The sequence below is a fragment of the Populus trichocarpa genome, chromosome 3 (assembly GCF_000002775.5).
Source record: "Populus trichocarpa isolate Nisqually-1 chromosome 3, P.trichocarpa_v4.1, whole genome shotgun sequence".
Taxonomy (NCBI): domain Eukaryota; kingdom Viridiplantae; phylum Streptophyta; class Magnoliopsida; order Malpighiales; family Salicaceae; genus Populus; species Populus trichocarpa.
The window spans coordinates 8643509-8667090 of record NC_037287.2 but is presented as its reverse complement, the minus strand read 5'-3'; the positions used below and the strand labels follow the sequence as shown (position 1 = coordinate 8667090).

General features: G+C 32.7%; 3 protein-coding genes across 5 annotated transcripts; 2 read left to right on the top strand and 1 right to left on the bottom strand.

Moving 5' to 3' along the window:
• The first annotated feature begins 1354 nt into the window (after window positions 1-1354).
• Window positions 1355-2416, top strand: LOC7475724 (uncharacterized). Its single transcript, XM_002303226.4, has one exon. It carries the CDS (start codon window positions 1599-1601, stop codon window positions 1992-1994), a length of 396 nt encoding a protein of 131 aa, XP_002303262.1. The 5' UTR covers window positions 1355-1598; the 3' UTR covers window positions 1995-2416.
• Window positions 2417-11768: 9352 nt separating this feature from the next.
• LOC7478370 (protein DUF642 L-GALACTONO-1,4-LACTONE-RESPONSIVE GENE 2) lies at window positions 11769-14117 on the top strand. The gene is made up of 3 exons (XM_002303227.4): window positions 11769-11929; window positions 12773-13285; window positions 13370-14117. The coding sequence occupies exons 1-3, from the start codon at window positions 11794-11796 to the stop codon at window positions 13909-13911; spliced, it is 1191 nt and encodes a 396-aa protein (XP_002303263.2). The 5' UTR covers window positions 11769-11793; the 3' UTR covers window positions 13912-14117.
• A 446-nt stretch (window positions 14118-14563) lies between these two features.
• On the bottom strand, window positions 14564-19775 carry LOC7478371 (boron transporter 4). 3 transcript variants are annotated; one of them, XM_024596555.2, is made up of 14 exons: window positions 19644-19775; window positions 18973-19078; window positions 18803-18885; window positions 18058-18250; window positions 17831-17969; window positions 17562-17727; window positions 17303-17469; window positions 16988-17161; window positions 16801-16896; window positions 16594-16710; window positions 16072-16379; window positions 15455-15734; window positions 15226-15365; window positions 14564-15043 (listed from the first exon to the last, which is right to left on the bottom strand). In XM_024596555.2, the coding sequence occupies exons 2-14, from the start codon at window positions 19074-19076 to the stop codon at window positions 14983-14985; spliced, it is 2028 nt and encodes a 675-aa protein (XP_024452323.2). In that variant the 5' UTR covers window positions 19077-19078; window positions 19644-19775; the 3' UTR covers window positions 14564-14982. The 3 variants fall into 3 exon arrangements, with proteins under 3 accessions (XP_024452323.2, XP_024452322.2, XP_002304164.4); XM_024596554.2 differs by having other exon boundaries at window positions 19290-19736; XM_002304128.4 differs by having other exon boundaries at window positions 18973-19736.
• Between the last annotated feature and the right edge of the window lie 3807 nt (window positions 19776-23582).

Below are 23582 nucleotides of genomic sequence, written 5' to 3'. Positions count from 1 at the left end.
ATTTGATCAGCATGCTTTTAATTATTATTTTTGAAGTCATCATTTATATATGAGATTTGACCCTTATTCTTTAATTATTATTTTTTTCCCTTTATTCCTTTCTTGAAATTGGTTCTCTTTCTTCAATTTCATCTTTCAATATTTGATTTGCATCGAATTGAGCTTTATTAAATTTTTTTGTTGCAGTGATCTCGGTCTGATGACCCTATCACGAGTATAAAATTCTAACTCGAATTGATATTGATTTTTTTTTCATGTATTTTTTTCTTTCGATTTTATTTTTCAATTTCATCATTCAAGATTGAGCTTATTAAAGATTAAGCATCTTTATTTTGTTTTTATTTGTCTTTCTATGATGATATCTCGTGGTCTGGGTCACACATTTGCCATACTAGCTTAGATTGACTTGAGGCTTTTACATCATTTTTTTTTTATTTTATGTCAAATTTTTTATTTATTTTTTCAATTGTTTTTTTTTTTAATTTTTAGCTTTCAACATTGAATTTTTGAGGATTAAAATTTGTTATTTTTTTAGATGTGGTCATCTCCGTCTCATGACCCGGGTTATGGATAAAAGATGTAAACCCTGAGTTGACATTAATGTTCTTTTTTAACACCTCTTTTCTTTATTGATTTATGTCTTTGACCTTGAGGTTATTAGATATTAAGTTTTGTTTTTGTTTTTTTTTTTCTATATGCTTTCTATAAAGAAATCTTAAATTCATAATTTATATCGCAAGTTCACCAATATCAATTCAGATTATGTCAGATCTTTTTTTTTTCAATTTCTCTTTCCTTTGACATTAAAGATTATAACTCAAGTTACAAAATTTTCTTTTACTTTTAAAATATATTTATATCAATTTAATATTGTTTTTTAGATTATAAAAATAATTGACTTGACCCGTAACAAAGCATGTGCTGGCAAGTGTCTCAAACAGAAAAATCCTTGGAGTAATTAAAGTAAAATATAATCTATGATGCTTAAAGCATCAATATTGTCATTAATTGTTTTTATTTCTTCTACTGGTCTAGACTAATGATCCATGATACACGTAACAACAAACCACATTGCATTAAACACTTGCATCACATAATTTATGATAATTGGTTTCTGTATGCTTGCACGCTCGTACGTACGTCCAAATATTAGCTCTTTTGTTCGCAACTCCGCTACGCATGTCACCACCACCTTTTCCTGTTACGACGTGAAAAAGCAAAACAGCCCGAAATTTGAACCCCCAACTCCAACAACCGTCCACGTGTCTAATCTTGTCCCCTACTCGCCATCTTTTAATCCTCTACAACCCTCCACGCTCACCCCAAAATCAAACACGCTTTTAAGAATCGTACCATAGGTCCGTAACACTCAAAACGATACCGTACACGTCCTTGAAGCCATTAGGGTCACAATAATACGTACACTTAACCGCAGGTGATCACGACCGACCACCTTGAAATTTTACTCAAACCTGCTTCAAGCTCCATTCTTCTCGCTGTCTTCAACGCAACACTTTGTATCTCTAAAACTCTCAGTTCTTTCTTCACTTTCTCTCTCCAGGAAAAAGATCAGAAACTTGGATTAATTTCTTCTCATCATGGCTTCCACACTCGCTTTCGCTTGCTCCCTCCCAGCACCTGTCCGAGCATCATCCGGATCCTCCAGGAAACCCGACCCGTGTGGCAAGAAGTCCGGTTCTTCAACCTGGTGGGCCCCGCTCTTTGGCTGGTCCTCCTCTCCGGATTACATTAACAGCGGCAGTGCTGGTGGCAGCACAAGCGATGATATACCCTATAAGGAATCCGGGGTGTCGGGTTCGGATCAGGAACCAGGTCGCCCCAGATCGAGGTTCGCCCTTGGGTCGTTCACTGAAGAGAAAGCGAGGCGGCTTAGAAGGAAGACAGTGGAGGGCATTACGTTCCACGATATGATGTATCACTCAGCGATCGCGTCTCGTTTGGCTTCAGATGGATCGGGTCAGCCCGAGAAGTAATCCGGACCTCCAGGTGGTAGGGCAAATCTGGCAACCCCAATGTTTTTATTGCGGGGCCCACAAATTTGTCGAAATATATACGTAGAATGTGTGTTTTGTTTTTTTTTTTGTTATGCTAGATGAGGAACAGTATTTTGGTTGTACTTCTAGTGTCGGACCGTTGAATCGTTTGTGAATCTGATGCTTTGGCTCTAATGGATGTGTCAGTTTGGCATGATAAAATGCTGTTACATCCTGGCCGTTGATAATAGGGGAAGAATTGACATGGCAAACTCTTGATATGCCACGTTGAAGAATTTATGTGTGATGTGTTGTCTGTGGATCGTGCATCGTGTGCTCATTCAAGCACGTGTTACCCTTTGTTTTGTTTTCTTATAAGAAGCACAAAATATCAAGGGCTAGGCTTTCTAATTTATTAATCATCGCTACAGTGATGTTTTTGCCTTACTGAAAAATCAAGGAAAAATCAATGAGCTTGTTTTTAAGAATGGTAGATTCTGACGTAATTTTATGGTTGCAAAAATGTTTTTATGAAATAAAGTATTATTTCAATATATTTTTTAAGTGAAAAATATTTTAAAAAATAATTATTATTTTAATTAGTAATTTTTTAATTAGGTGAACTAATTTTTTTTCTTTAGATTTATCCATGTTTATTTAATTAGTATTTTTTTTATTTAAAATGATTTATAGAATTGGTTTTCAATTCCATCCTCCTTTAATTTTTATTTAGAAGATTTGATCTCTATTCTTTTAATTATTATTTGTTTGTTTTAATTTTTTTTAATTAAAGTTGGTTTTAGGATTTCATTTAATTTCATCCTCCTTTAATTTTGTTTCTATGTGATTTAATTCTTATTTTTTTTGCAATTCTTTTTGCTTTAGCATATTTTTTTATATTTATTTTTTATAATTTCATCCTCTAATATTAAATTGATTGAAAATTAAGTTTTTTGATTGAACTAAGAGTTTGAGGGATTAACCCAAGGTTTAGAAGATTCACACAAGTTTTTCTTGGTTTTCTTATTCTTTTTTTAAACTAATATCTTTTTAATTTCATCGTTCAACATTTATTTATTTTCTAGTTTCATCCTCTAATTTTTTATTTGTCCTCATTTTTTTAATCACTATTAGTTTTGTTTAAGATGATTTTTAGAATTGAAGTTTTTTTACAATGTCATCCTCTTTCAATTTATTTCCTATGTGTTTTAGTCCTTATTTTATTTGTTGCAATTCGTTTTGCTTTGGAAAATAGTTTTAATTGAGATTTGTTTTATGATTTTATCCTCCAACATTAAATTAGTTGGAATTGAGTTTCTTTATTGAACTCGAGTCTAGAATTTCACCGGTTGCAGGTTTATATGATTAGTTTCGGTCTAGGAGATTCACATGTGTTTCCTTGTTTTTTTTTTCCTTTTCTTTTTAGGCTAATGTTTTTTCAATGTCATCATCCTTTAGCATTTAAGTTTCGTCCTTCAACATTTAAAGTTAGTTGAGATCCATTCAAGGTTTAGCCAGGAGAAGAATAAGGGAAGGAAAGAGAAAGAGGTAGATTATCCAACCAGGTTAACTCATTGTGGTCGTGGCTATTGTTCGGATTGTTGATTTTATAGGTTAGCACAAGTCAATACAATGGGTCGCTTTCTTTTAATTTTGCTCTTTAGGTTTCTTTTGCAATTTAATCATTTGGCAGTCTGTTGTTTCACATTTGAGCTATAGTTAGGTAGGGGTTAAAACGACAGGGGCACTATTTTTTTTTTTTATCTAGAACACCATTTGAATAGGACAACTAGTTTGCTCTTGGCGTATTACATCGAACAAGCCGCACTATTTGTTTTTTCATTTATTAACACAAGATGGTCAATTAATCTTATTTGATACATTTATCAAAGTTTTTAATCCCCATTTCAAAAAAATTATTTCATGCGGAAAAAATAGCGATGCTCACATTTTTTTGTTGTTGAAGTCTTTGAGTTTTGATTAGACCCACAAGGAAGCACATGCTTGGACTTAGTTGTTATATTAAAAATGTATTTATTTTCTTAATTTCAATTCATGTATCTTAAAGTTTTTAAAACTTTTGTTGATTTTGAGATATTCTATAAATATAGAGATGACATTGATTAATGCAAACTAAACTTTTGAGATGAAACTATAACACTCTATAAATCTTGATACCCAAATTAAAATACTTGTCAAATATCTTGTAACTTTTTGCTTTTAGGATCAAGATCCACCACCATGACATAATTTTCAACTATTTTTTTTTTGTTTTTATTTTATTTTTTTAAAACAACAAGAGAACGATACCTGGTGGTGGGTCTTTCGGACCAATCTCTTACTAGAGGCTCTACAAACCTCTAAGCCTATCAGCGCAACCTAGAATTTATAGACCATCTAAATCAAGATATCATCCCCGAAACAAAGTTGGAAGTTCAACTCCTGATGTTCAGTCCAATAAACTCTCAGCCTCACCAGCAAGCAATCCAAGTTGGGTTTTGAATTCCTTAGGGCACATGAAAAAAAGGTTAGCTTTGGATAATTAGGGGAAGTATTAGGTACTTTCAAAATAATTCGTCATCCATGTATGGTTATCATGGTAAGTTTCACTTTCATTAGTGTGTGGAGGAATAATGTTGTTGAAGTACCTAATAATTTCTATGATAATTAATTGTAATTAGAAAAATTTAAATCAAGACTTTATGCCTTGTAATTATGTTCATGTCATAATCTGATTTCTCTATAAATTAAATCTTTTTAATAATATTTTTTCTTTTTTTTTACATATACCTATGATTGTTTGATAGAAATGAAAATTACAAAAAAAATAGAAACGTGTTTGATTTGTTTCTATGACAATTTTAAAGTGAATTTATGTATTTTTAAAATACAAAATACAAGGAAATATGTTTTTTTTTATCTTTACTGTCTCGGTCTCTTGTATCCCGAGTCACTAACCAAATGCTACCTTTGTGTTTTATTATTACAAGAATCCTGCTTTAATTTTCTAAAACATTGCATCAATTACTTGTTTTTTTGTAATGAAATTATCCCTCTTTTTCTATTTTAATTCTTCTTGTCTGGTTAGGTCCTCTCCATGGGTATCTATTATGGTCGACCACTTTAACAGACCTATATAAGGCTATAAGTTGGCTTCCTTTTTTATTCCCACCATTTCCGTTCACTTTTCTAGCTATCTTGCAAGGAGATTTATGACGAAGCAAAATCACCAACAACCATCACTAAAACATACCCCAAATCCATAAAAATATCCTTTTTATTAGTTTTGTATCCACATCAAAGAGTTTTGGGGCATTTTTTAGCTTTTAAATTAGCATTTTAAGAGGGTTTGGATCATTTTTATGAGTTGTTCTTGTTTATTCGAGCAAAATTCAGTCCTCGGGATTTTGCGAGGTTACATACTTTTTTCTCTACTTGAAGGTTCTTCTAAATATGTAGTTTTTCAAGTAGGGTCTAGGTGGGGGCTTCCCAAAGTAGGAGAGGTTCAAGACCTAAGCATGATTATGGAGTCTCAGTAGCGGGCTAGTAGATCACAAGGGATTATAAGGTAGCCTCAAGACTAGTCGGTGGATACTTCTGAGTGAAGAATCTCTAGCTTGGATGCTTAATGCTAGGCCCGACTATGGAAAGGTTATATAGCAATTATAGCAATAATAATAATAATAATAATAATAATAAAAATAATAATCCTATTCTAGACTTCTAGTATTAGGACATGGACCCTGTCCAAAAGGTCTAACCCCAGACCATTAGTAGTAAACTATTCGTGTGTATGAATATAATTGATTGGTTTAGTTTGGTTTTTTTCTGGTTTGATTTTTTGAATTTTAGGTTTATAAAACTAAAACTGAACTGAACCGGTCGATTTTTTTTTAAAATTTTAAATGTTTTAATCAGTTTTTTTCACTGTTCGATATTTTTAGTTATTTTTTTTTCCAGTTTTATCGGTTTAATCAATTTTTCGATTTTTTTCTCATATGTAGAATAAAGTGCAAAGATTTTCCTAGAAAATGATAAGATTCGGTTAAAACTTTCATAAATCCTTGTTTTAAATTATTTAAGTCTAAAACAACATCACTAATTAAAAAGAATATCACCTCGTGATGGTGACAATTTCAGTTTTTATCGTGATAATACAGTTCCCCTGCTCTGTTAATTCTGGGACTGTTTAAGCTTTGATTGTAACCTGTTGAGGCCTATACAGGACAAGAAAAAAAAACACAGAAGCACTGAAAGTACTTGTGATTAAGCTGAGCTAGAGGAAGAGGAAGCTGAAGCAAGGAAATATCCAAACAAATGTCCCTGTTTCAGGCAATTGTGCTCTCCTGGACTCGAAGGGCTAGACATGAATCTGTCCAAAATCATGGGCTTAATGTTTTGTATTTGGGCAGCATCTTACTTCTAAGAAGAACGAGGACGGCAGAGGGGGCATCCCTTTGGGCAGGATCTTATTTCTTTTTATTTAATATATATTATATTAACATTTATATCCTAATCTTTTTTTTTTTGAGTTAGGATATTTAGCTTGCATCTAGAGGAATTACTCTTTTTTTTTAAAAAAAAAAGGCATCAAATTAATATAAAAGATGTGATGATACATCGATCCTCGTCGTTTAAGGAATAATTTAGTTTTAATTAATACATTTACTATTAAAATATACTCATTTATCGTCGAAGAAAGTGGGAAAAAAAAACTATATACAGTCAGATTCTACTGTCTTTATTTGAATAATACCACAGTCAAAGCAGGTCAAAGGAAGAATCCTTAACCATATCAACCATTCTTTCTTTACATTGATTTGTTTGTGGGTGTTTATACGGCGCTTGGTATCCATGGATCAATTTTTTATTATATTTATATTTTATACTTTATTTATTATTTATCAAATAATAAAATTATATATTATTATTATATTAATCGGATTTTCTGTATTTGTTTGAATATCTATCTCAGTGTGTTTTTATTCAATATATATTATATTAATATATATTGAGACATGGATATAATATATTGGATTAAAAAAATATAAATACATGTATAAAACTCGCAAAGATTCCCAATCTTAAGATTTGGGATGAGAATTTAGCTCTGCTCGCTAACATCAAGATTCATCATAGTATGGTTTCAACCACATTTAAAAAACATAAATTAAAGAAATTAAAGTTTCATTATATATTGTCAATTGAAACAATATAATAATAATTTTAACCTAGTAAAAAAAACATTAAACTGGTTATTGAGAATAATACAATCTTTTAGCAAGGTCCATTAATAATTATCAGATTGATCAAGAATAATTTGATTTTTATATGCTATTAAAAACACAATAAAATAATTAAATTACTTTTAAAAACAAAATTTATTTAAATAATATTGTTGTTTAGGGGGTTTTTAAATTTATACTTTTACTGAATAACTAAAACACCTTTAAAAACAAACTTTTTTTTTACTAGCATTCAAGGGCCCTTTCATTTTCTCGTCTTGGATCTTGGTTTTTTTAGGTATAATATTTTAATAAATATAAAATATAATTCTATGAACAAAATAAAATCAATGCGATGCATGCACGAAAGTCATACGCAACTCCTGCAAGAACCGTAAAACGCCCTCCCCCAGCCCAATCGCCATGCATTCTTTCACCGCCTGCACATGCCACTGCCCAATAAGTTAATCTACGATCGCCGACCAAAAAGGAGCAAAACCATACTGGAAATTTTATTTTTTATTTTTTATTTTTTATTATATAAAAAGTATATATCAACACAGTTGGGTGTGTCAGGAAGCTGCATGCATATATACTCATTCAAAATGCTTCGGAGCACATGGGTTTTACGAGATAAGATCTGAATGATAATCTTCTTTTCTAATCCATATGACTTGTCATTCACATATATATATATATATATATATATATATATATATATATATATATATATATAATTTCTGCTTGCCATCGCATTAATATGTTTTTTAGGCAAGGTTATTTTTGTCGATAGATGCAGCATTTAGATCTTGGTCACACCAGTCAGCTTCCCACACAGACAGCACAACATTATCAAAACCATGTGCTTCTCCCACGTTAAATCGACACTTGCTTCAGGCTTATTCGGCTAAATGAGAGATTGGATTGCATAATGAGATAGTCTTTCCTCAACCCCCAATTATTCCTACCTCCTCAATTTCATATGTACCTAAGAATCTTCGATAGCTGGAATATTGTTTCCTTAACAACAAATTCAGATGTTCTTCTCTGAAAAAGTTCAAATACTGTTTGACATATTTATGTTAGTGATATTCTTAATTGCAACTTGATTATACAATAAAATTGTTATAACTATTTTGAGAATGTTAGTTATTAATATTATTGATTTCCTTTGTGATCGAGTCCCAAAAAATCCAAATAGCTTAGCAGCAAGGTTTATATGTTGGATAATCGGTTAATCTCTTGGTTTTAGCAATTTAATCCATTTTCTCTAACCAAAGTCCGATATCTTGTACATGGTGTCCGGTAGGTCAAGGTGACTAGTACCTGCAAAATATCTCATTTGATAGATGTTGGGACTTCCGGATACTTAAATAAGTATATTTTTAAAGAGAAAAAAATGCAATAATATTTTTTTTAGAGAGGTAGACTCTGAATATATATGTGCTAAAAATATTAAAAATGAAAAAAATTCTGAACTCTTTACTTGAGTAATTCAATGGGTATTTATAACCTCCAAACTCTATCTTTTTGTTAGAGTAAAAGAACTGTAGAGTCATTATACCCATATAAATTAATTTTGTATCGTGAGTTGTGTTCAATTCATTTTTTTCAACTAAGAGATATATAAAAACATGATAAATCATGAGAGATTTTAATGCACCTAATGATATTGATGAAGTATGAACTTGTTTAATTAAATCTAATGCCTTAAAGATTTATATAAAATATATGAAAATATAACATTATATTCAGTATTATGATTTGAATCAATAAGTGTAGTAAATCAGGCCACACGAGTTAAGCCTAGACTAACATAAAACACCCAACTATACCTGGATTGCCGGAAAAATATTTGAGCTCGACACCCTTGGAAAAAACGTGCAAGCTCCACCGCGTAGCCTTCCTCAAGAGTGATGATTAAACCGGGGAAGGAATATCCTCAAACCGACAAGAGAACAGAAATCCAGCAAATACCATGTGGCTTTCATTACCTTGTGTCTTGACCTCCACCAGAAGACAGCCAAATCTTAAAAATCTCAAATCTCTAATATATCGATCCAAGACTTTGATTCAGTTTATTATTGAGTTCTAAACCCAAAAAAAAATCGATCCTTGTGTGATAAACATGATGTTCTGTGGAGAAGAGACGTGAGATTGTACGCAGCAGATTCCTATATATATATATATATATCACTACCAGAAAATTAATAAATACAAACAGAAATATCGAGGGAATATTTTCATCGGCAAATTTCCGAGGGATTTTACCGACGGAAATATTCCCTCGGTATATACCGACGGAATTACCGTGGGAAAAAAATTTAAAACAAAGCAAAAAAAAAAAGATGACGTGTCATTTTTACCAACGGAATTACCGACGGACTTTTCCGTCGGTAATTCCGTCGGTAAACTGTGAACACTGTTCATCATGTCAATTACAAAGGGAATCACCGACGGAATTTTCCGTCAGTATTTTCCAGAAAGTGTTATTTGGCGGTTTTCTGAAAAAATTCAATTAATTTAAAATTTTCATTTAAATATTACAGACGGAATCACCGACGGATTGAAAAACCGTCGGTAATTTTTTGGCGGTTTCTGAAAAAAATTTACGAAATTGAAAATTTAAATTAAATATTACCGATGGAATTACCGACGGAATAATTAAAAAATATTAATATTCAATTATCCGTCGGTAACGCGCTCCAATAAAAAGCCTGAATCCTCTTATTTCACAAGAGATAGACTCATTTCTTCTCCTTATTATTCTTCTTCTTCTTGTTCTTCTACTTCTTCTTCACTATATGTAAAAAACATCAATATATATTTCTTTCTCTTCTTTTCTCTCCTCATCTCCTTCTCTTTTCCTCCATGCATGGGTATGTTTTCTTCTTCTTTCTTCTTTTATCCTCTTAGTTTTTTTTTAATTAATATGCTTAACGAAATTTTTTCTCTCTCCTTAGCTTCACTTGCAACTACGTTAAGGTAAGATTTTTCTTTTTTCTTCTGTTTTCATGACTTTTTTCACTATATTTTTTTTTATTTTATTTTTAATTGTTTTTGTTCTTAATAATTGTATAAATGTTGTTGTGAGATTTTTTTTTCATATGAGATCAATTTTTAGTTCATTTATTTATAGGATTTTTAAATTTTTAGCAATTGCAACTTTATTTTTTTTCATATGAATTTTTTTAGTTGAATTTATTTTTTTGTTTTATTTATTTGTTGCAAATTTGTTTGAGTTGATTTTCTTATTTTTTTTCCAAGCATTTTGAGTATATATTATACAGTGTTAATTTATGCTAATTTAATTATTTTATAATTTTATAAAATGAATTTTTTTAAAATGTTTTTAAATAATTACCGACGGAAATTCCATCGGTAATTCCGTCGGTAAATCCGTTGGTAATAAAAAAATATTATTACCGAGGGATATACCGACGAAATGAAGCGGATAAATTTATTTTTTTTATTACCAACGGAAAAAAATTTACCGACGAAAGATTCACCGACGGAGCATTTCCGTCGGTGATTCCATCGGTAAATTAATTACCGACGGAATATGTGTCTTACACCGACGGAAAAATTCCGTCGGTAAAACTGTTAAATCTTGTAGTGTGTGTGTATATATATATTTGTTTTTATATTTTGAAAGTGTTTTTGAAAAAAATTAATTTTATTTTATTTTTTTTATTTCAAATTAATATATTTTTAATATTTTTAGATCATTTTGATGCATTGATATAAAAAATAACTTTTAAAAAATAAAAAAATATATTATTTTGATATATTTTTAAATAAAAAGCACTTTGAAAAACAACTGTAACCACACTCTCAAACAGGTTTTGGAACCATATTCTTTTAACTACATTGACTATTACAGTTGAGTTGATCATTTTTTTAAGAACAATTTTAATTTATGTTATGAAATTCTATATGTAATATCGTGAAAAAAGTGTTTATTTAAAGCTATTATATTTGAGTATATAACTTTATATATATTTTTTCTTGTCGGATACTCGGGGGATGATGAGGTTACTGCAAATAAATTTATATTTAATTCCATGAAAAAATAATTATTAACACCAAATGCTGACGTGAATGATAAATATTTAAAATAAATAAAAAATAAAATAAAAATTATATATATAAAATGTATTAATGATTTGTTAGAGATCGAAGATGATAACTATTTTTATTTTCTTATTCCTTTAAAACGGACGTGAAAAGATACATGCATTTTTTCAACAAGATTGCTATAACAAGTAAGAAATGTAATTTAATTTTAAGTGACCGAAAATCTTTATATATATATATATATATATATATATATATAAAGTAAAAATCAACGAAAAATGGTTTTGAAACACGAGGATGATTAAAACTAATCCATCATGATTATTACTTTATCTTCAACGAAGATGGCCAACGAATAGTTTTGTAATTTTCTGTGCCTGGTAATGAATGCGTAGCTGACGATAGCTGTAGTGGCATTCGTGTAGTTTTGATCAATTCCGGTGTCTTTCTCGTGGACTGAAACAAATAAAACCCGACGCACACCTTCAGTGACCTCCATGCCAAACATTCCCAGGCCTCTCCTCCACCTCCTCCCCCTCCTCTCTATCTGTAAATCAACCACAATGTACAGAGCCACCGTGCTGTTAGTGACCCTTTGCATCACCTCGCAGATTGCATCGTCAGTCACCGATGGTAAGTCCTCCGAGTATTTTTTCGTATAGGCACAAATATTTGCTTGCTTGCCACTAAACACTAATTGATTCGCAAGTAATTTGATTAATTAGTAGTCCACCTCTTGCCCAAATCTTGTTTGCTAGATCTTTCATGTAAAACTCCCCTGATTAACATATATTGTAATCTTGTTTGCTTATGTTAGTACGCTGATCAACTAGTTGGTAGCATTATATGTCAGGAACACAGTTAAAAATCATGTTTTTTTTAAAAAAATAATTATTTATATATTTTTATTCTTCATACATGTTGATATAAAAAATAATTTTTAAATAAAAAACAATTATTATCATTCTTCTTCCGAATATTCTTTTAATTATGCGAGATCAGTTTGCGAACCAAAATCCCACTCCTTGAAGGGATCTGCAATGATCCAAGCATTGATGTTTTACCTCTTTAATTAGTGTTTAGGTCAATGAATTCTGCCTCTCTTCAATGCTGTAGTCATATTCAATCGTTTCATATCTCTCTCGAGATATGTATATATATTCCAAATCCACTGTTAGAGCACCGGTTTGAGAAAAAAAGTATGTAGCTGTAAAATTCTCATTAAAGAATTTATTTTATATTTTGAACCTTTATCATACACATTATATCTTTTAAAATAATATATAATATAGGAGGTAACTAAAAGAAGAAGAAAAAAAGAGCATCTTCTTGAACATATTTGTAATCAAACATCTGCTGTCATTTCTTTTTTCTTTATGGGTTGAAAAATACATCGTAATCACATGGCACATGACAGATGAATTATTGCTACCACACATCAAGAACTTGAAACTAACTAATGGCCATTAATTTCAGGTTTATTGCCTAATGGAGACTTCGAGCAGGGGCCCAGGCCATCAGAAATGAAAGGAACAGTGGTGACAGCCAAGAACGCAATTCCTAACTGGGAAATTTCTGGCTTCATCGAGTACATAAAATCAGGGCATAAACAAGGTGACATGGTGCTGGTAGTGCCTGCTGGAGCCTACGCAGTTCGATTAGGGAACGAAGCATCGATTAAACAAAGAGTGAAGGTCACTCAAGGCCTCTTCTACTCGTTAACTTTCAATGTGGCTCGCACTTGTGCCCAGGAGGAGAAATTAAACGTCTCTGTTTCACCAAATTCGGAACCAAGAGATTGGGGAATCTTGCCCATGCAAACAATGTATAGTAGCAATGGATGGGATGCTTATGCGTGGGCCTTCCAAGCTGATGGGCCTGAAGTTGAGATCTCCATCCATAACCCAGGTGTAGAGGAGGATGCTGCTTGCGGCCCACTTATTGATTCTGTCGCGTTAAAGCTTTTGTCCAATCCTAAACGTCCTAAAGGTAATGATACTAATGTTCATGATTTTTCTTTAAAAAAAAAGTCCAATATGGTTTGGTTGATTACGCTGATTCCTTGTTTTGCAGACAACTTGTTAAAGAATGGAAATTTTGAAGAGGGTCCTTACGTGTTTCCTAACGCAGACTGGGGTGTCCTTGTCCCTCCCAACATTGAAGATGACCATTGCCCTTTACCTGGATGGATGGTTGACTCGCTCAAGGCAGTAAAATATATAGATAGCGATCACTTTACAGTCCCAGAAGGAAAGAGAGCCGTTGAACTTGTGGCAGGAAAAGAAAGTGCTATCTCACAAGTTGTAAAAACCACAATCAGTAAGATATATGCCCTCACATTCAGTGTTGGGGACACTAGCAACTCATGCGTGGGATCAATGGTAGTAGAGGTATATGCTGGTAAGGATAAGACTCAAGTTCCTTATGAATCTAATGGCAAAGGAGGGTTCAAGCATGCCAAGTTCGTGTTCAAGGCCATATCGAACCACACGAGAATTACTTTCCTTAGCTCATTTTACACCATGAAAAGTGACAACTCTGGTTCTCTATGTGGTCCAGTATTAGATGATGTAAAGCTGGTTAGTGTTCGAAATCCAAGGCGTCATCTTGCATAATGTGCTAGTTGCATTGCTTGTGCAACTACATTGTTCAATCTTCATCCATTTAGATGATCATCATATATCTTTATATACTATAAGATTTCCTATGATGGAAACACGAGGAGCTTGAAATGAGTTTAATTATGATGTTCCTTCTATGTACCAAGTATCTGTGTTTTTCCTGCAACTCAATATATATGATAGAAGCTGGTTCCTCGAAATGAGTGTAATTAGAATGTTTCTTTTATGAGAGAATCATGATTGGTGTTGGAAGAGCTACTGTGATGATATCGCTTTCTGCCGTTGTGCCACTATGATTGGTGACTGCCATTGGGGAATCGAGAATTTCTATTTTCCAGGTGTGATGGTCATAAACAATGCAATCTGTACACAGAGAGTAAACACCATGGCAATGTTTCTCTTGCACAATATGTCATAAGGTAATGTTTTGATTAGTGAAATGGAGCTTAAACCTCATGTGATAGAAATGGGGAATGCGTGTAATATGCGCCTTTTTCATTGTCGTGGGGCCGTGGCTCCCATAACCAATTGAAAGCCTCTCTATATGAATCACAGAAAACATTTTTAACTTGTACATTTTTCCTTCATATGGCAGTTGATAAAGCCCCAGTGTTTTACAGCAGGGAAATTGGAGATAACTAAACAATAAAGGAAGAAAAGAGTGAATACGCAATCGATTACTTCACATCAAAAGTAGGAGCAATAATAACAATTTTCAGTTAGAAATCCAGCCATTGCTTGTATTCACTAGTGGAAAATATGTAGTTTGTAGTTGTTCTTTGTATAATGGAGATGGTATTGATGTGACAGAATTTCACCTTTGGAATCTTGTAGTTCTATTGCAACGCTAATTTGGAGTTGAATATTAAAGGGACTAGAAATTAGAGGATGTGGTGGTTTTTAATGGACTAAACTTAATGATCTGTTCTTGGCTGGCTTCGCTTCTTTCAAGAACATTTCGAATGAGGTCTGTTCTCTCTCTGTCTTTCTTTTTCTGTAACTATCATGATGGGATTCTTTTCTCCTTATTGAAGTATCATTTTTCATTATCACTCTTTAAATTTTTTAGTCCTGACCAAGATGGTTTATCGTCTCATTCTGGTTGGACAGCACCCTCGGGATAAACCTGCAACGTCCAAAAAAAAAAAAAAACCTGTAAGCATCAAATTCTTATATAGAAATTTGAAACGCACTTGTGCGCGTTCAGGAAACATGTGCTTCCCAGATGTAGCATAGCACCAATAGTCCTACTCTTGAACATGATATACTTTTTCCTTGTACTTCTCAGGAGTAAAGAAACCAGAATACCTGAGAGTATTTTTCTCTTCACTGAAGCTTACAGTTCTAACTTTCAACTCCCCTCTGCTGGTAGTTAGCTCGTCAAATATCTCAGCATCACACATCTCCACTTCCCCTTCCTCGTTTCCAAGAACATGTGCTTCTCTTTCCTGATAGAATGCCACATGAATTTATTATCAACTCGACGAAAACTACAAAGTATCAGAAGATATCTTGATAGATCTGGAGAATAATATGCCTTGAAAGAGAGGTTGAGAGAAAGTCGTGGGGTGCCGGTAATCTCCTCATACTCAGCTGCATCTAGTTCCCGCAAATGATTTGGACAGAACAACTTAGGAAGGATGTGTTGTCTTATGCTGATGAGAACAAAGAACAGCAAAGGGAACAAGATTCCAGCTATCGGAATCCATGTCACACCATAACAGAACAGGAAATACACGAATTGGAAGATTGTAAATATGGCAATGTATTTGAATGGAACTGATTCCACAAAAGAAGCATGAACCCCCTCCAAGACCCTGCCAAAAGTGAATTTCAGGCACAGATGTAACTGGTAAATCATAGGCAGCTAATAACAATACATATCAGAATGATGAAGTAGTATTTACTTGCAATCAGGAAGTTTCTTAAAACAATTAACATTTATAATGAATTTAATATCTTGAAGGAAATGGTCAAGTACTGGTTTATTCTTTTACCCCAAAAATATAAACTTTCCGAAATGCTGAGTAAAAATAGAACAATTTTGGTTCGATCTAGTTTTTTAGATTCCACAAAACAAGATTTGAGAATACTGTGCTCTAATTCTAAAATGCTAGTTGAATTGTCAACAACTCAGAATAACAAAGAACTTACTTGTAGCGTCGGCCAGGTGTAACGAAGAGAAGTAGCATTCTTTCCCAGAACTGGTTCCCAGGGAGACTGTCGATTGCCATGTAAGCAAAATATCCCCAAAGGACTGATGTAGGTATCAACTTTATTGCAGGCACAGCACTCACTGATGCTGCCACAAGTAGTGACTGCAGAAAATTGCTTACTCTCTGCTCATTAACTCGGACAGGCAAGTAGGCATCAATGTGCTTCTCAGGATCAAATGTATCCTTTGGATTTTCTCCTTTCATGACTGCCTCCTTCAGGTCTTCCAGCTCTCTAACTACTGTAGTCTGCATATCAGAAAATCATGGTGTTGGCATTAATGTGCTGAGAGGATTTGGGAACTTTACCATCTTCCTGGAGACAAACTAATGTTCTTAGAATTTTTAAACATACAACTTGTACAAGTCATTTGTAAGAAAATGCTCATGTTTTTGGGTGTAGGAGGCATTACAATGTTATTTTCAATACGATGCTTAAGTTTGTACTGATCAAAGAACTTACAATTGGACTGCTGTCCATTTCAATGAACACATCCTGCATCTTGCCATAGATTTCAGAGTTGCTAGCTTTCTGCTTGATGCTTTCTTTGGCACTTTCCACCATCTTCCTTCGAATCAACTGTAAATGATCAAACAGATCGTATAAGAATCTAGAGGCTGCTCATCTAATTACCTTAAGAAGTTCTCCTTCGAGATTCTGTAATCTGACCTGTCTTTTGAGGACAGCAAGGCTCTTAGTATGCATAGGAGACTGTGGTAGAACACCATTAGAAGGAGGTAGCCCAATTAATCCACAAAGCAAAGTCTGAAACCAATCAGTCAACAGTAGAATATTAAGTTTTCAAGAAACATAATGGAAAGAATAGCCAGCTTTAACATGTGTGGATGGTATGTACCATAAAGCTCAGCAACAAGATGTCATAATGATACGCAGAAGGATTTTTAAGATTGAACTCCTTTTGTTGTGCCATCTGGGATGCAACACTGTGGTCAAAAAAGTATAGCCCTGCTATCATGACAGCAGGAACAAAGGCAGCAAAGATATATGCTGGGGGGACATTCCCCATATCCTGTAATTTGATGCGACAATAGATATTAGCTGCAAGTGTCTAGAAGCAGACAAAACGGTCATGCACAAAACAAGTAAATAAAAAAGAGAATGATTCATTGCTAAATTGCTGCCTTAGAAATTCCAATCAAGTTCTGGTTACCTTGATGACAGTCCAGTGATGTAAGGATGCAGATTCCCATGGAAGAGGGCTAAAAAGTTTTCTGGGAACCCCAGAAGGAACTTTGCTTGGTATACTAAATGAAAGTGCTGTCCACACCACAACCATTAAAGGAACACCATAGTCTGCAATAAAACTTCTAAACCAACCTGGACAACATCGTGCAACAATTTCAAATTCCTTGTGTTCACGTATTAATTTCTAACCAAAATGCAAAATTGTTAAGGATTGCTTCACAAACCTGTGCCATACCACCATGCTCTTGCCCTTCTACTTTTTAATGCAGTATAAAGAAGGCCAAAAGTGAATATGATACCCAGAAGTCCATTAGTGTAAAGCCACTGAAATTGATACTTATCTAGCTTCGGGTCTTCAGCTTTGGGAATTTCAAACTCGCTGACCATGCCCTGTGATCCAAACATTGTGCAACATATTTTAGTAGCATCACCCTCATCGAGTTGCTATTCACTCACTCAAACATTTTTTTTTTTTTGTATTGATTGTACTCACCTTGATAGCCTCTTGCATGAACAAAACAGCAACCAACATGCCAAAAAGTTCGCCTGCTACTCGAGTAAACCGATTGATTATAGCACACGCATTGAATATTGCAAGAAGGAACAGCAAAAGAGCTGTCCAGACACAAACCCTGCGGCAGTCACCAGAAAAATGAATGAATCAAAAAACCCAAATATAAGAAACAATTTTAAGCAAGTAACAAAACAAATTTCCAATACCATCCAGCCCACGCCAAGAAGAGTTTTTTCCCTAATTCTTCCCTTTCTTTGGCAAAGTTGTACAGATAAGTGTACATTATAACAGTGGGTTCTGCAACTCCTAATATTAATAGAGGTTGCCCACCAAGTATTGAGTGTATGATGCCACAAAGAGCAGTAGAAGCTAAAGTTTCTACTGTGCTCAAGCTTCCATCTACAAACAGCAAATTATAGAAATTACACTACTTTCAAACTCCTTAAATGCAATCATGGACCTTAGATTAAGATAGAAAATTGCAGCTAATAGTGCAAGGAGATTAAGTCAATAAGAAATCAAATATATCCTTAGGATTTCATTTTATAGGTTTACCTTTTATGCACCACGCCGCAATAGATTGTTCGAGAGTGTGGTAGTGGTTGTTTTTCAAAGTACTTTTCGTCTAGAAATGTATCAAAATGTTTTTTTTTATTTTAAAAAAATTATTTTTGATATTAGCACATCAAAATAATATGAACACATAAAAAAAAAATTAAATTTAAGCCAAAAAAAAAAAACCAAACGGTGCCTAAATCCTGCACTCTATCAGAGGCAAAATAATGTTGTGCTTTTCAGGATTACCATTTACTTTCCTAGTCTTTAACTGTCTGAAGTAAAAAAAAGGGAAGCACTACAATTTCTACAAGTGAGAATATCCACGTTTTGCTGGGTTATACTTTTCTAAAGAAGCGTGATTAGGAGAACATGAGGAGGAGAGGAAGTAGCAACCTGTATCTCTTCTAAGTTGCTCGCCGAAGGCAATAACAGGAAGGGCTGAAGCGAAGAAGATATATGTAGTTGGTGCCAGTATACTGTCAGAAAAGTTTGAAAGAAAATTTAGATAATATTTCAAAGACAGGATGGAAATATTATACTCGAGTTGAGTCATTAATAGATACCCGAATCCAGAAAGAATGCCTGCAACCCAATCTTGTTTATAGCAGGCTGCTCTTCCTCTAACATCGTTTAGAATACCTTTAAACGGAGTTTTAATGTGCTCCATCTCTGAATTAAAAGATATTATTAGTATCAGATACGAAAAAAAAGACACTGAAGACGAATCAACTCAAAAAAGAGGGGGGAAAAAAACAGGGGTGTGGGTGAACGAGGAAATCTTGACAACAAAAAAAGAAAGAAGATAATGTCTTGCACTTCCAAGCTGAGGTGATGACATTCAGGAGGATTGATCGAGAAAAATCTTACTTCTTTTACTTACAAAGAAGGAAATCAAGAGAAAAGAAATATAGTTTTGTTGCTTTGTCCTGCATGTTATCAGCATCCAACCACAGATTTTGTAACCGAAACAACCAGACGTTCGCTTTTCATTTTTTCACAGACAGGAAACAGAAAAGGAAAGGGAAGCCCAGAAGCAGAATTTAAACAAGGTTACATGAAAACCAGAACAATCAAGTCTTGAACATGCAGCCAAGAAGTGAACAAGAAACGCTCAGGTTAGCGCAGAAATGTGCGAGTTTGTATGAGTAAAATGGTAGTACTGAAAGAGAGATTCAGAGAAAGAAATGCTAGGGAGAATGCTTGCTGGCTTTTCCTTCCAAAGAGGAAAGTTCACCAGGAATTTCGATGGAGAAACAGAGACCAAATGTGCGTTTGTGTGGAATAACATTTCTTCTCTAGCTGGCGGCTTCTTGTAGAGGACTTTTCTGCAATCTCGTTTACATTGATGCAGCCCTCCCACGGTCGCATCTTATCCACGTCGTTTAAGTTTTAACACGGACCAAGTTATTTTGATTTTTACCGATGCTTTGTTTGTTATTATCATAATAGATATTTTTTAAAAGAAATTTTTTTCTGATATAAAATATATCAAAATAATATTATTTATTTATTTTTTAATATTTATTTTTAATATCTGCAAATCTAAATAATTTAAAAATATATAAAAAAAGTTATTTTAAAGCCAAGAAAAAAACAATATTTTTGTGTGGGCTACTCCATCATGGATCCTTAACATGATATCTTTATGCGGGTCGTTCTATCATAGGTTCTTCTACCAGAATTTTCAATAACAACAATTGATACAAACAGAAATAACATACTAGTTCTTGAATGTCTTTTTTTCTCGAGGGAGAATCCTCTCATCCCTTCTTATACAAGCAAGTTTTGTTATGCGATCCCTTTCAACCATTGTTATTTAACAACATACAACAACTAGCAAATATAAATCGTTGGGTTCTAATATACATCCTCTAGACATCCAACTAAAACCACTAGAAATTGTTAAGGTCTAATACTAGCTGATGCAAAGCTCCGATAACAGCCGATATAGAAGGAAACAATACAAGAAAGACAACTAACAGAGGTAATACAAAATTATGCTAATAGATCCACCATATGAAAACCCTAATCTAAAATTTATTAGTGAATATTTTTCTTTAAGCAGTCTGTCTCTTTAAAGATTTATAAGTTCTTAAATAAAATAAAAATCAATCTAAACAAGCGAGAAAAAAACAAAATTATTAAGTATATTATCTAATTTCCTAAACTAAATAGAAAAAATATTAAAAAGAATTCCTTAAAAACCTTTTATACCACATAATTGATATCCAATTAATCCTATACTAAAATCAAACAGCCCATTTAACACTGTAAGAGGAACTGAAGCAATTGAAAGACGTGTAGCAGAGGGGCTGCATTGAGAAGATTATTATGATGAGGTACTGCATTAACAAAAATCGAATATTACATATACCATCCAGCTGATTATCCCCACAGTGCCCGAGAGACACTCCAAGTGGAATTCTTTTTCCTTTTTTAAATTAATTTTTTTTAATTTTTGTAAAAACGTTTTTCTAACGTAAGAACAAACAGGTCTTAGTTTAAAATTGAAAAACGCGTGGTGCGGTATACCATTAGGCATTGACGAGGAGTAATTAGTGCCACCGAATATTAAGAAAATCGACTGTTCCCTCTTTTCATCAAACGTGGAAAAGGACTTTGATAGTAACATCTAGCTTTTTGAAATATAAGAGCACGATTTGCAAACGCAGGCCAATTTATATTTTTAAAAAATTAAAAAAAAAATTTATTAAAAATTTATTTTTTTTATATTTTAGATCATTTTAATGCATTTCAGTATGAAATATAATTTAAAATACATTTTAAAAAACAGCTGCAATCATATTCCTAGCCAGGTTTTTGAATTGGAATCCTCCCTTCAAATAAAAGAATACATGCACATTATATATATATGCTTAATATTTATGGAAATCTGACTAAAAGCTATTAGTTTTATTTCATTCCAATAAATTACAAAAGAAGAAGAAGAAGAAGATTACAACACTATTTAGTAACTCATTGGATATAGATTTTTTTAAGCAAGATGTATGAATATTAATTTATGGTATTGAATAAATATGAAAAAAGAATTGGATAGAGATCTTAATATAAAGCCTTGAGTACGAATGTTTTAAACAATTTTCTAAATTAGCTTGCATATACATGTAATTGATAACAAGTATGCTTCTCCTAAGGATCTCACCCATCAGTACTAGCGTGAAAATTTCTCATATTTTTAATTGGCCCAAAATTATCAAATGGTCTTATATAACCTAAATTATCTTCTATTCAGTTCGGAATGAAAAAGTTCAAAAACATTTTATCCAAAGAATTCTATCTTGTCCAATCTTGATCGTTTATTGATGATGTTTTAAAATTAAATATATATAAATAATAGGTTATTTAGTGTTTGGAATAGTGATTAATCAATATATTCAGGTATTTGGATTTTTTCTTTTAGTCTAGAGAATTTCAGGTTTATGGTAAAAATTTTAGCACCAGTAAAAATAGTCTCAATTAAGGAAATTTAAAGACTCTCCGATGATAAAATTAACTAGTATATTTATGGAAAAGGCAATAAATGACTTAAAAAAGCTTTAAATTTAAGGAACAAAGATATTTGTTATTGAGTTTTAAGTTGATTAATGCTTTGAAATCTTTATAAGTTTATCTTAAGAGATAAAAAGTTCTGAACCCTTACCTAGATGATTCAGGAGGTATTTATACCTCTTGAACCTTATCGTTTTTAGAGAAGGGAAGAAGGACTAAAAAGTCATATGCTTTCGACGACATTAATGAGAGACAAATATCTCTTATATACTATTAATGAGATAGCAAGTATGATAGATCCCTTAAGAGACCTTGTATACACTTATGAGTATAGAGAAATAATTGTATCAATATGAATGATTATTCTGGATGAAGAGACATGACAGTTTATCATGCCTTCAATATTTTTATTTTAAGGAATCGTCTACGATCAAGTATATGACCTTAGAACTTGGTAATGATTGAATCCAAATGCTTGGCATGTCAAACTCACATTATCTTGAGCTTAACTGACTGTCAAGTTCAAGTTAGAGTGAGAGTTTGACATATCTATCAGACTCACGCTACTTTAGACTTAACTAACTATCAAGCCCAAGTTTTTTTAAATTTAACACGATTGCAAACACAATTTACTTTTTAAGAATATTTCTATTTATAAGAATCTTAAAAAACAAATGTTGGCTCATCACTCATCGTATCCTTTAGGTAACCAGGTAGGTTGCTTGTCGTTATATCATCAGCACTAGCAAGCGTTTTAAGAATTAAAAAAAAAAAAAAAAAGAATTAGCTCATTGTCTTTCACTAGTTTATGGTGGCTTATATGTGGCCAAAGGTGTCTAGCTCAAGTTACACTTGCAACTTTACAAAAATCTGTATCATCCCCTAGTTGGAGCCTCCAAGTTCATATGAAACAAAAAAAAAAAAAAAAAAGAGTTTTATGCAAGTTGATAACTTTCAGATAAAATATTACCTCCATTCATTCATTCATAAGAAAAGGAGTTTTAAAGCGTTTTAAGAATTAGCTCATTGTCTTTCACTAGTTTATGTTGGCTTATATGTGCCCAAAGGTGTCTACCTCAAGTTACACTCGCAATTTTACAAAAATCTATATCATCCCCAAGTTGGAGCCTCCAAGTTCATATGAAACCAAAAAAAAGAACAAAAACAAAAAAGAACAAGAGTTTTATGCAAGTTGATAGCTTTCAGATAAAATATTACCTCCATTCATTCATTCATAAGAAATTGATGGTGATGATGAATCGTTTGTGGTGTAGCCAAAGAACAAAAATGAAGAAAATATGAAGTACGTTCCTTGCAAGTTGTGATGCCGAATTATTCAAGGTTTCAAGGAAAATATACACGGTAGAAATTAGCTAACACATGCATACACACAACTGTGTAGGATTATGCACCAATGGTGGGTTTTTCTTTATATATATATATATATATATATATATATATAGCAGTGTTTTCATTGACAATTTAAGAACATATTGATTGTATCCAGGAAAAACATAATTAATTCTAAAAGGATACTGCAGTTCTTGTTTTATTCCCCTCACATTTGACAAAAAGTAGAGAGTTTTCGAGACAACAAAGAGAATTCTGATTTGACTATAGATTCCATTTTGTGGACCCTTTCATGCAACGTGTATCTTCTACA